Source organism: Parasteatoda tepidariorum, chromosome 4, assembly GCF_982258835.1.
Source record: "Parasteatoda tepidariorum strain Cologne lab strain chromosome 4, Ptep-v5.0, whole genome shotgun sequence".
NCBI lineage: Eukaryota > Metazoa > Arthropoda > Arachnida > Araneae > Theridiidae > Parasteatoda > Parasteatoda tepidariorum.
This window is the reverse complement of record NC_141758.1, coordinates 44,328,121-44,341,877: the sequence shown is the minus strand read 5'-3', so window position 1 is coordinate 44,341,877 and position 13,757 is coordinate 44,328,121. Positions and strand designations below refer to the sequence as shown.

Genomic DNA, 13,757 nt, shown 5'->3' with positions numbered 1-13,757 from the left:
TTAAGATTTTATCAATAGTTAAAATATAATAAAATCAGTAAAAAATTGAATAAAATCAATTATAGGATAAATTATACAAAATAAAATTAACAATTTCAAAGGAGAATGGAATTGTTAACTTCATAAATATTTTTATCCATTTAGTTTCACGAAAGGATGTAATATACATTTGTTTCACAAAAAATATATAAAAAAAGTAAAAGTAAAAAATAAGAAATAATCACTTTTTGAAACATTTATAGATACCTTGTTAAATTGGGAAGCCATGGAGTCATATACTCCAAACACAAATGTTTTAGTTCAATCGTTGAAGATCTAAATCCTTGAATACATTCTTCAAGAAATTCCAGAGTTAAATGGGATGCATTTTGAGCAAGCTTTTCACTGATTTGCTTGATGAAAATAGTGTTATTTGATGGAATGCATAATCCTATAATATAGAAAATATAAAATAAGATATTTCCTAATTAATTTTATATACTAATTTTATCTTCAACAATAAATACTTAATTCCCAAGACTTTGAAAAAAAAAATCCTTACAATTTAATTAAAATAAATCTCTACATAGAGTTTTTAAATTATAAAAAGTTGTGTTTTAAAGGCATAATTAAAATCTTGAATTTCTTTTATAATGATGCTTAATGGAAAAAATACTATACAGTACAAAGGAATAAACAAAATAAAATAAATTTTAAAATTAGTTATGCTGATTTTGCATATTCTGCATTTTCAAATATTAAAATGCTTATGGAAGAACCAATAACAAAGTAGGTACAATAAATTAATTAATGACAAACCAGATTTGAGTACCAAAATTCAGTAGTGGGGACAATCAAACAACTAGGTTTGAGTATCAAAGAGCCGCCACAGTCAAGCTGAACAAAAATTATAACCTGAAATGAACCGAATTCAACTCAATGAAATATATCTATATATATATTGTTGCAAAAGCTTGATCTTTCATTTTTTTAATCTTTCTTCTTGTTGTTACCATTGACATCTAGGATACTATTCGATGTTTACGTTAGGACTATGTTTGCTTAAATTAAAAAATTTAAGTTTCCTATAATTTGCTTCCTTTTCTTGTTTCTAAACATTTGTATAAAAATTTTTTTAAACACTTAAACAATTATTATTAAACAATTAATAATTATGAGATGTTTTCCATTCTTTTTAAAACAATAATAAATTTCTGTAATGTAGGTTTAATTGCTGAAAAATTGAAGGGGATATAAATCTGATAACCAAAACAATTGAATTACATTGCTTGCTATTAAATATTGTATTTGCCAAGAAAGATTTCATTTTTCAAAAAATAAATAAATAAATAAAAAAAAAAATGGATGGTTTTACTGAGGGTGCCTTTTTAACTTGATGCACAATACTAAGAAAAGTCACTTTAGAATTCCTTAAATACTATAATTATATTATCTTAAAGATAAAAGAAGAGACTTATATTATTTTTATTTATTTATTATTATAATTTTTAAAGATCAAATCCAAGCTTTATTTGTTACTCTAACTGCATATACATTTCAAGCACATTACAAAACAGCTTCGATTGAAGAAAATACTAGACATCTGATAATAATAAAAAATAAACTTCTATTTGATACTAAAATATCTTTTTTTTTTATCATAAGTCAATTTTTGATAAAAAGTGTTTTACATTTCAATTTTAAAAAGTTTTGAAGTTTCTTGAAAAAGACTGATTAAAAAAATCTACCCAAGTTAGGGTTTATTCATTAAAAAGCATTTTCGTTTAAGAAATGCTTTAAGTAAGGATATATATTAAGGAAATTTTTACAGCGGCCTAGGCCTATAGGCCCATTCGCCGAATGCAGTGGAACAACAATTTAATTTGACAGCAATTATATAGAAATAAAATGTTAAAAATTTTACAGTAACAGCGATGGCAACAAGCCTCGAAAACATTGAAACACATGAGAAAGAAGGTCAACGGACCCTTAAAATTGAACATATCATTCAACAATTTAACATAAAAACAAATTAAAACAATATTGATCGTGCTTGGTGTTGTACCGTTCAGGCCAACAGACCCTTATATTAACGAAATGTTTGTAACATCACGAACTCATTTTTACTTACTAGATACTACAGTTAAATAAAGGTATCAATAGGATCGAATTGAGAGCTAGAGCTAGTTGCTGGGTAATAGGAAAAAGTTAAGAATTACACACAAGATATAAGTACACATTAGTACTAGCCTGTCCTAAAGGACATAAAATTTGTATAAATCAGTAAAATGAAAATTTTAAAAACGTTACAATTTTAAAACATTATGTTTAAAAATAAAAATCGACTGTACAAAGCCGTTTACATGCATAAAATTTCAAGATATAAAATTATTTGTGGATAAAAGATAGGATAAAGATGTAAAAAGACAAAATTGATAAAATAACAAGTATAGATAAAATATACCCTAAGATTAAAATCATTAATATATATTCGTCCAAAAGGGACGTAAATGTTATAAAATTCATTTAAAATTTTAAAATATTTGCAAATCAAAATTTAAAAGCGTGTTTTTAAAAATACTGAAAAAAAGGTGGTATGCAGAATCAAGGATAAAAGCTAATTGTGTATAAAAATTAAAAAGAAAATCATTTAAAAGTTGAATAATTAACAGTTAAAATCAATAACAGACCAGTGTAAAACAACCAGCCGAGCAACAATTAAAAAGTGTTGAGTAAAATGGAAAGCGATGTCTAAAACATAAAAAATGTAAATACAAGGTCTAAAATTTAAAATATGATATATTAAAAGTTTGAAATTTAAAATACTACGAGTAAAATTATTAAATGAAGTGGTCCAAGGAGTATTTAACTATATTTATTGGGGAGAGCAAATTAGTTGTTAAATTGGGCCAGCGTCTCCTCGAGAGTAATTTTAATGATCTCTTTAATGATGGATTTGCAAGTATTACTCGCGAAAATTTGTTGTTCATTTCTCCCGAGGAAGTGGTTTTGTCTGAGTGTCCGGAATCTGTCGCAGTGAAAGAGTAGGTGCTCAATTGTTTGAATATCTTCACAGTTATTGCAGGTATCACTTTTATTAAAAAACTTTTTTTGGTAGACCCCGAACACTCCATGCCCCGTCAAATATTGGTTCAGATAAAAATTTGTTTGTAATCTTTTAACTGACGGGGTCTTAATAAATTTAAATGTTTGACGGCCCTTATTACTGCTCTCCCATTGATTCTTCCATATTGAAGTTAAGATATTTCTAATGTTTGTTTTAACCTGTTTTGGGGTCCTCAGTACCTGGAGATCTATTGTGCTAGAACAAATGGCGTTTTTGGCTGCCTCATCTGCCTCCTCATTGCCCTGGATCCCCACATGTGCTTTGACCCAGTTCAATTTAATGTTGTTATGCCATAGTTTTTTTGTTTCTTCAATAATTTTTGAACTGGGTTCTGGATCAGCCAGGGCCTGTAAGGAGGACATGGAATCAGTATAGATTGTTACATATTCGATATGTTGTTGATTGATCCATGCTAGAGCTGTTTTAATTGCCATGAGTTCTGCTAAAAAGATATTTGTGTTGTCGGTGACTCTGGTGGAGACCTTATGTATTGTGATACCATTCTGTTTAATAATCATTGCAAAGGCTGTCTTATAGTGATTAGGTTGTTCTGTCTCCATCCTAGAGCCATCCGTATAGATCTCCATGTCCTGATCTTTTGGGCAATCATATCCCCAAGGCAAGGATCGATATTCTGAAGGGTGTTCCGGGGCTGGTTTATCGAAGTTCATTGTATGGTCAAAGTTAGTTGGGAATACGTAATTTATATCCTCTAGTCTCCAGCCCCATTTGACTCTTTTAATGTAAATGTCTTCAATTATCTTAAGTTGAATAGGAACGACGCCCGCCAGTATCTGGATAGCCTCCGTGCTAACAGTAGAATAAGCTTTAGTAATAGTCAGAAGAGGGATTCTTTGTAGGCTTTTTAGCTTTTCGTTTATTTTGGTGTTGTTCCTATACCAGACACTGGCGGCATACATTATTATCCTTCCACTTGCCTGGAGATAGATTCTTTTAAGTAGTTGCGGTCTGAGGCCCCATTTTGCCCTGGCAACCCTTTTAATAGCCTGATTAAAGTTAGTGAGTTTATCTTTTAATTCATTTAAATGTGGTATCCATGTCAGACCTGGGTCGAGTATGACGCCTAAATACTTCATCGTTCTTATATAGGATATATATTAAAACCAATGTGAATGCGAAGATGGAATGGACCAACATCTAAATTTAGGGAAACAAGATACATGAAAACTAAATTAGTTCTTAAACAGTAATAATACAGCTTAGAAACTAGGAGTTTTCATAAATACAAAAAATAAGTAAATAAAGAATTTTCATGAACGAAAAAAAATAAAAAGTGGTATTAAAGCAGCTTTTAAACAGCAGGGATCCCACATAATTTCAGAAAAAAATTCCCTGACTTTTCCAGGCATAACAGGTAAATTTCAATGAAAATAGAGACCATATTTTCATTAGAAAACTTTTGATTCTTATATTTATTATGTGCAATAGAAGATTTTCCGTGTAAAAAAATATCATTAAATGAAGATGGAAACATTTCTGTTTGACTAAAATGTGAAATTTTTACAACAAATAATTGTAATAATCTAGAATTGTATTTAACTTGAATCTGAATAACTGATTACTGTTACGGACAATTTTAAGACTGTTTATTTTCCAGGGAAGATATAGGAATAGTCCAGGTTTTCGTAAAATAAAATTGCAGCTTTCCCTGATTTTTAGAGTTAACCCTTGTCTTACAGTGTTCCATGTTGTACCATCACACATGGTCCACATGTTGTGCCAGCCGTAAGCAAAAGGTTAAAATAAAATTCCCTGACAATTCCAAGTTTTTCCTGACCTGTGAGAACGCTGTGTAATAGCATAAGTAATTAAAGAGTTTTCATATATTCAAAAAATTAAAGAGGCATAAAAAGAACTTTCAAAAATAGTAATGTAACAGCATTAGTAACTAGAAAAGTTTTGTCACAGATAATGGCAACAGGGAATTTTAATACAGACATACCAGATGTTTCTAAGAGTTGTCCATCGATTTTTAAATCAAAAGTTCCAGTGAGGGCACAGAGTAAGTTATATGCAGTTGTTCTTAAGTTGGGATCTGAGCTGCCGAGATTTAAAAGAGCCATATTTAAAAGTGTTCCAGGTACATCTTTTGGCCGAATTTTCGTATGAACAGTTACTGAATCCTAAATAACAATAAAAAACACAAGTTTCATATTATTGTGAAAAATATTAATAAATTAAATAGATTATGAAAGTTATAAAATTACAGGACTTAAATGAGCTGGTCAATTGGGCAGAATGCAAGTCTTTCTGGCAAAGCCCATGCGTACTAGACCTCATAGCAATCCTGAGATGGCTTTAATGTGTCAAAAAAAGACCTTGAATATTTTAAGAATTAAAAAACTAGAAAACAGTCACAAAAAAACAGAGGAGAATGGTAAAATTTCTGCTGTAGACCTGGGCTCATTCAGGACTATGCCAATGAGGAAGAAATTAAATAAACAAAGAAGGAACTTAAGCTAACCCTCTTTTAGAGAACTTCAATCAGACTACATTTCTGCAAACAGAAAACAGGCAATAACTAATGTATGGTATCAAAAATAACACATAAATAATATGAGAAATAAATTTTTAAAAATTTTAGATCTTAATAAAAAGCATAATAAACACTTACAGGTTATATACAGTGCTGAAAAAAATAAATGAACCAACCGGCATAACTTTATTATCCTGTTACTAAATAAAATTACAAAAAATTATGAATATTTACTAAAAGCTATTCTTTGCTTCGAATTATCTTTGGATAAAAGAATTTTATGATTACAGTGGAAAGATCTACACTCGGAATAGTTGGGACTTCAGCAAGTCTGTTAAATAGATTTTTCCAGATAATAGGTTTTTAAGGTAAACTAACATCAAAAGATGCATATTCAATAAAAAATATACAATAATTAACATCAATTTCAACCAACAACGAATAAATCTGTGTATCTGAACTATTTTCACAGCTTTTGTTACAGATTTCCACATGGTTTATAAAATATCAATATTTCAATACTTCATTACCGCAAATTCTAAATCACATGTTTCAGTTAGTAAAAATTTACGATCCACTCGATTAGCGACAATTTCACAATGAATCCACATGGTTTTGGCAATAGTTTTCCAATGTGGTTCTGTTAGTTAGTTTTCCAAGAGTGTTAGTTTCCATGTGGTTGTGTAGTTTTCCAAGAGAGTTTCCAATGTGGATTTCTGATCTCATTTTTGTCAGTTAATGCAGTCAATTTTCATAGTTTTTTAATGCTACATTATCATACACTAGAAATTTAGAATAGCACATTTGTAGAATTACTTTTTGTTGCACTCGATTTGCGACCTTTTATTGTCCACTTGGTTTTATTGATCACATTTCAACAGTCTAGGAATTACACATAATTTTCAAACTTTTGAATTTATTTTTAATAGAACATCATTACGATCTGAAAATTTTGAATCATGCTTCTGCATTATCACTTAATGACCCGCGTTTTAGTCATAATGATTTCATCTCAAAACTGCAATTTTTCCAAAAGGTGAAATTTTTACACATTCTGAAATTGAGTGTGTGATTTTTGGCAGAAATAATCTTTTAATGCGGGTTGTGCGAAAAAATATGTGATTTTTTTGGGGGGGGGGGGGGGGGCTGTAGTGAAATGGCGGATTTCATTCCTCTGATATTTTTTTTGAAAGGGGAAGTTTTTATTTTGATTGTTAAAAAGTGTTTGGAAAAAGAGACTCGCTAAGTAAACGGGCATCCAGATATGGGACTTAGTACTGTATTAGCAAAAATTTTTAAATTTGCTTAAAAAGTTTTTCTGCTATGGCAAAAAATAAAATAAATCTAAGGGGTCCAACTTCGGACTGCTCTTCTAGCCAAACTATTGGGACTATATTTCACAGATTGCGACTACCCCCCATATTTTAGGGGTCAGTAATCGGAATCCGTAAAAGATATGTTTATACAGAGAAAGTAAGTTTTGTGTCTGATTTTGGAACTTAAGATATGATTCTTACTAATTAATTAGCATATTTGCAGTCATCCCCTTGAACCTTTAAGATAAGAGCTCTACAACAAGAATATCTGAGCATTAGATCAAAAGTTATTCAGAGTGGTCTATCTTTTTACGCTCAGTACATTAAATTATAAATAGCACATAAATAGTATAAAGTACAAAATTTTAAATTACAGATTTCAATAAAATAAAATTTTCTAAGAAAAAGCATAATAAATACTTACAGGTTGAGAAAGCTCCCAGCGAGTTCTGATATGAATAATAGCTTGAACAATACTATCACAATCATTATGAATGAAAGACAAAGGTCCACTCTCATTAGCAATTGTAAGAGTAAACTGATTATCATCAACTAAACAAACCTGCAAAAACAGTAGTTCGATTTAGATGTTTAGGAATTAATTTCAAAAGTTCATAAAAAGCCATGCACAACACATTTTTAAAATACATTGTTTTCAAACAAATTAGACAAAAAACATGGTATTTTCAATTTATATTTATGACGAATGCATAAGAATTTTTTAAAAAAAAAATAAAATACCTCTTCAATTTCTGAAGCATAGTATACATCATTCAGTAGCACAGAATGACCTATTACTTTCGTCTTTTCAGCAGAAGTTACTTGTATAGCAGTTGGACCAACCTGAAATCGATAAACATATGATTCAGTGAGTCACAGTCACTTAAGAATCACTTAGAAACATTACATATTAAGGATGGATAGGGAATATTAAATATAAAAGTTATATGGTTAAGTTGAATTCCGCACATTGGAGAAAAATTGCAGTTTGAAAAAGTAAAATATTACTTGTACGAATTGTAAAAATTTTGCAGAAGTTGAAGTTAAATCTGGGGTTACTAGTCCATTTTCATGCCTCTATTTAGATTTTTGTTTTAAAAAAATTCAATGAAATGACTTTAATTGAAAAATTAAAATACAAAGAATTTGTAATAAGAAATGTAGTTAAGATGAAATATTATAGTTTGAGTCGAAAACACAGATTTTGATAATTATTTTATGATCATGAGATTGGACATTAGTTTATTTGTAAAAGTACATGATATTTAAATATTTACAACAAGCAACATATTCAAGAATATTTTCTTAATTATAACCTGATTAAAAGGTCTCTCTCTTTGAGCTAGTTCAGTGACATGCGGACAGAGAAGCATGTTTCAACTTTTAAAATGTAAACAATCTACTGACTGCTGAATTTTCGAACAATGCAGTTCACAGTTTTTAAGTGAAGTCATAATTTTTTTTTATCGAATAATAAATCTTTTATCAATGTCTTTAATCTCAACTATAGCAGAACTAAGTAAAATATGAACAAAAAATAATATTCAATTAATCGTTTTTTTGACATCCAGGAAATATTTTTACTAAACATACTTCTACCAGTTGATCTGTATTGCATCAATCAGATTTTCAATCCTAATGCACATTTCAAATGAATCTTCATTTCAATAAATAAGCCATAGTCGAAAATACTACAAATTGATGTTTTAAATTTACAAATAAAAGTTTGTGAAAAATATATTTTATGCAACACTAATTCGTTTGTTTACAATCAAAAAAGGAAGGAAAGAATATAGCTAGTTTCTCATTTAAGGGTAATGAATAATAATATTTTTTAAATATAGCAATGATTTCAACAATTTGAAACGTACTCTGCTGGAGTAGTGTTATGAAACAATGTAGTTCAGTGTCATTTGGAAATTTCAAAAATGTATTTTTAATTTAAAAATTTAAATTTCGTAAAAATTTCCTCATGCTCTACTTTTTCCTATGTTTATAACTGTGAAATATTATTGAATAAAATAAAGCTTATACACAAAAAAATTTAGTAATAAGCATATTTATCAATGTTAATACTTGAATTTAAAACTGCATTTAAAATGCAAAAAAATATTTATTTAAAATTTTTTATTCGCTTTAAATTTATAATTCAAACTTTAATGCCAACTTCAGAAAGTAACGAGTACAACTTCATAAAGATAGAATATAGAATAGTAGTCTTCTTTCTCACATTAATAGCTACTTCAGTATCATTTGGAGGATGTTTAGCATTATTTATAGAACACTTTTGAATTCAATATTTCAAATATTTTTTTTTTACTTTCACTTATTGTTTGTTTTTATGATAACAGGAAAAGCAAAGTATAATTAAAGAAAGAGCACATTATAGAACAACTCTAGTTCTTACTTTTATAGCTACTTTGGTATCTTTATGAGAAAGTTTCAGGGCATTATTAAAGACTTTTAAATCTTCATCCAAAGACAAAGTTGCCCCAGGTAATCGCTGGTGATCGGTTTCAATATAGTCGTTAAGTCTTTGAGGAGTGTCCAAGAATATAAGTTTTCGGCAACTCTATAAGAACAAAAAGAATTAATCGTGTAACTTGAAAAAAGTTAAAGTTAAAATTCAATGCTTCAATGAAGAGGTAAAGAAATCTTACCTTTAAAGGAACGAGTATTCGATCGTGATATTTTGTGTATTCTCGAACCCAAGAATTGCAATTGTAAACATAAGCTGCTTGAATTTTTTCATAAGCAATTTCAGGCAAAACAACAAACCATTTCTGAAGGAACTCACTCTGAAAAAAAGGGTAAACTAGTTTTTAGCAAGAGAGTTACAGTGAAACAAGATTTATTTCATCATTTTTTAACTACATACAAATAATATGATTGGGATGAACATAATTAAAAAGGAAACAATTAATAGATTAGACTCATTTCTAAACTTGTATACATTTAAAATTATTTAAATTTTAGATTAAACACAATATTCTGAAAATATAAAATTGAGCTATTAAAGTTATTTTTGTATTTTCAAGTACTTCAGGAGAATCCCTATTAAAAATATTTTTTAATTCAAACAGCTATAATTGTTGGGTAATTATTGTAATTGTAAAAAAATACAATTATTTTATTGAGACGATAAAGAGACAGATTATAAAAAATCAGTGTATGTATGAGGGGAAAAAACAATAAACAAAAAGAATATAAAGCTGTGAAAAATTTTATAAAATAAATTAATTTTAAAATATATGTTAAATAACAAACACGATAAATAAAATCCAAGTATTAAATACATACTCTAAACCTATTTTCACTGCTAGTATGAGTGAAATCCACTACTAATTCAAAAGGCTTATGGCAAAAAGGCTTCAAAGTTAAAATAACGTGATAAATAAGAAGATCACCATTTGTTTCACCAATTCTGTAAAAAAAAAAAAAAAAAAAAAAAAAAAAAAAAAAAATAAATGAGAATGGAATAGATTTTTTTAAACTTTTTATTCCATGTATAGCATTAAACAGCAATAAAAAATTCATTCATGTTTTGTTACAAATGATAATAGTATTAACAATAGAAATCAAATTTCAAAACATACAATTTAAAAAAATATATATATTTCAGTGTTTTAAGCAAAGTATAGCAATTAGAAAAAAAAATGAAGCTACTTCTCTTAATCAGGGGTGATTGTGAACCCAAGTCAAAATTCCGGAAAATTTCTTCAGTTTAAAAAAAAAAAAAAAAACAGTTTAAATTGAAAAATTAGAAAAACAATTAAACAAGGTTTTTTTTTCTCAATATTTCTTAGTTTACTTAAAATATATATTTAAAATTTTACACCATTTTAAAAATTTTACACCACCTATACCATTTATACATACCTATGATGACCTGGAGAAGTAATTAAAATTTACAAATATGTCTTTCTTTCTTGAGTTTATGATTATAACAACTATTTACTGATAAAAAATTAATATTAATCATGAATATAAGTTTATAAAGTATCTCTCTGGCTCTCCCTTACAAACAAATAAAATAAACTGTGTTTTTAAGTTGTACCCTTGAAAATTTGATTTCCCGAAACTTCTGTGATCAATGAATTTTTGAAATGTCTGGACCTTCAATTTCTGGAAACTTCCGGATCACTGTTAGCAAAAATTCCGGAAATCCGGATTTTTTCCGGAGCACAATCAGCCCTGCTTAATAATATAAAATGACTTTTAAGTTGAAAATTAAGAACAGACAAGTAAACCCAAAACATCATCATCAATGGCTTGACAGCCCAGGGTGAGCCTTGGCCTTCTGAAGAAGCTTTTTTCAGGCTAAGTTTTTAAGACCAAATAGTCTTTTTCTAGGCCATCTACCCATCTCAAATTCGGCCTGCCTCTTTTTCATGTGCCAACTGGTCTGGCAGTGAAAACTCTTTTTGTTCATTCTGCTTCGTCCAAAACTCCTAAGAAATTTATTCCTATACAGTACCTTAGGGGTGTACAACCTTTTTGAGTGAAGGGCCACTTGTACAACAGGTAGATTACCAATGGGCCGCATGTGGCCTGCAAGTCACAGGTTTTTTACTCTACCTTGTTACATAATTAAAACTCAAATTTTTAAAAATATGCATTGCAATAGTATAAAAATAAAATAGTATATATAGAGATATAAAAATAAAAAAGATAAAGAATATTTAAAATTATTTCATTTTGCAGAAGCAATAATAAGCGCAGGAGAGTAACTTACTTGTATCTTCTGGCAATAAAATAGAAGACGGGGTGGCCACTCCTTGAAGTTCCCGCTTGGTAAAAAATATTTAATGACTTGATAGATTTAAATTCATCTTTTTCATGCATATTGTGTTTTGACATGATTTCCTCAAACTTTGTGCTTGTCATGTCCATGCTGTTCCATCTAGAAAAAGTAAATATCCTGCAATATCAGAATAACAGAGATGCTCAACAATAACAGCAATTCATTAAAAAATTACTTCAGTTGGTTATTGGAAAACTAAGAAAAGATTGAAAGAAAACTAAGGTTATTTATGGACTATTCGAAAACAATTTAGAATATTTTTAGAAAATATGTGTTTCATGATATGGCAACATCTAGAAGAGAAGCTATTCAATATATGCCTTTACTTTATAAATTGTATTGCACAAGATTGATTGTCTTATAATCAAGGCAAAGCAGATGGGAGAATTTTACTAAGGATATCACATGGCACTGAATGTTAACACATCACAGGAAACTGAATGTTCTAAACTTCAGTGCTATGTGATGTGCTAACATGCTGAACATTGAAAGCCATAAGAACATTTTAAAGTTTAAGCTAAATAATTGACTTCGGCTACATCATTGATTTTTTTAATTACACGCACACATTCTAAACAATATATTTAAAAAGTGGTAAAAAAAGAAAGAGAGAAAAAAAGGCAGAGCTTTATTAAAGCAAGACAACTAATTATTGCACCAAATTTCAGAGAAGTTTTAGTTTTTTTTCCCTCATAAATTTTAATACAGTAAAAATACATAATTAATACTTTTGGATAACTAATTTCATAGATTTTGACTTTTAAAAATACATTTATATCTTTGAAATGAATGGAACATATTTTAGAATGTTTACAAATTCTTTTCTTATGAGCCACGTGAGACTAAATTAAAAATAATAATAATAAAGTTATAATAGTAAGATTTACATAAAAATGACAATCTAGGACTATATCTTTCAGTTTGAATAGAAATAAACTTACTCTTCCATTTATTTTAAAATCATTGCTAAGTCAAGTTAATAAATAAATAAGATTAAAATCACATAAATTTACTCTTCATTCAACATCATTGACAGTCAAGGATTACCTTGAAGAAATATTTAGCAAAGCAAATTTTTATGTTTTCTTCCGAGATTGTTATATAAAAAGGCATAAAGCTAAAAATGCATTAAATTTAGTTCCAAACATTCAAAGGATTTAAATAAATTAAATAAAAATGATAAAGCTTTTTTAAACAAATATTTGAATAAGCAAATCACATTTTACATTTAGAATGAAACAGGACATGAATGGTTAAGAACATGAATGCTGCAAATGCAATTTAAAAAATATATAAATTTTATTTTTCAATTGACAAATTACATACTGAGAATCAACAGGTTTATTCTCTGGTGGACCTAAATAGGCTAATAAAGTAGCCATTTTATCAAATGGTCGACGCCCCACAGCTTTATGATCCCTGGAGCTAGAAAGATAGTCCCCTATCTTTTCTTGGTGATTCCATAGAAGTCTGTGAAGAGCGTGAACATTAGCATCACTAATGAATGACATACTATGACTAGCCTGATCCATTGATTCCAAGTCAGAAGTTATTTGAACTACCCACCTAACATATATACAGATAATTTAGAGCAAAGAATGGAATAAATACTCACATAATATGGAATATTGGATAAATTTAAACAAAAATTAAAACATATACAATTGGGTGCAGTATATAATAAATGCATAAACCTAGCTGATAAGCTTTTAATTATGACAAACCAAATAATTATTTCAAAGCTTAAATACAAGTAATGACTACTTTGTTATTTTTACATGGCAACTAGATAGATCTGAAAATTTAAATTTTCAATTAGTAGCAAGTGGCCGGAGGACCCTAAAGGTTTAGTAGCCACTTTTCCTCAAACCTAATGAGTTCGTGACTAATATCGATAGGTCCTTTTCATTTAATAAACACTTCTTGCAAACTTTTTTTTTTGCTTGGTTAAAATTTTATTTAAAAAAAAAAGAATATTTATATTAGAAATTATCTATGGATATCAAAAAATTAATTCAACAGTAAAAATAAAAA

The 13,757-nt window shown here is 28.5% G+C and overlaps 1 protein-coding gene across 4 annotated transcripts in view; it reads right to left on the bottom strand.

Moving 5' to 3' along the window:
* Positions 1 to 13,757, bottom strand: part of Nf1 (neurofibromin 1) — a 102,228-nt gene that overhangs the window by 25,009 nt on the left and 63,462 nt on the right. For 2 of the 4 annotated variants that reach the window (XM_016054481.3, XM_016054483.3), the window contains exons 31-39: positions 13,050 to 13,289; positions 11,655 to 11,840; positions 10,220 to 10,343; positions 9,580 to 9,717; positions 9,327 to 9,491; positions 7,661 to 7,762; positions 7,344 to 7,481; positions 5,070 to 5,250; positions 247 to 430 (exon numbers count right to left, since the gene is read on the bottom strand). In XM_016054481.3, the coding sequence (XP_015909967.2) occupies positions 247 to 430; positions 5,070 to 5,250; positions 7,344 to 7,481; positions 7,661 to 7,762; positions 9,327 to 9,491; positions 9,580 to 9,717; positions 10,220 to 10,343; positions 11,655 to 11,840; positions 13,050 to 13,289 (1,458 nt within the window). The remainder of the gene's footprint in view (positions 1 to 246; positions 431 to 5,069; positions 5,251 to 7,343; positions 7,482 to 7,660; positions 7,763 to 9,326; positions 9,492 to 9,579; positions 9,718 to 10,219; positions 10,344 to 11,654; positions 11,841 to 13,049; positions 13,290 to 13,757) is intronic. The other 2 variants (XM_016054484.3, XM_043044425.2) reach the window with 1 other exon arrangement.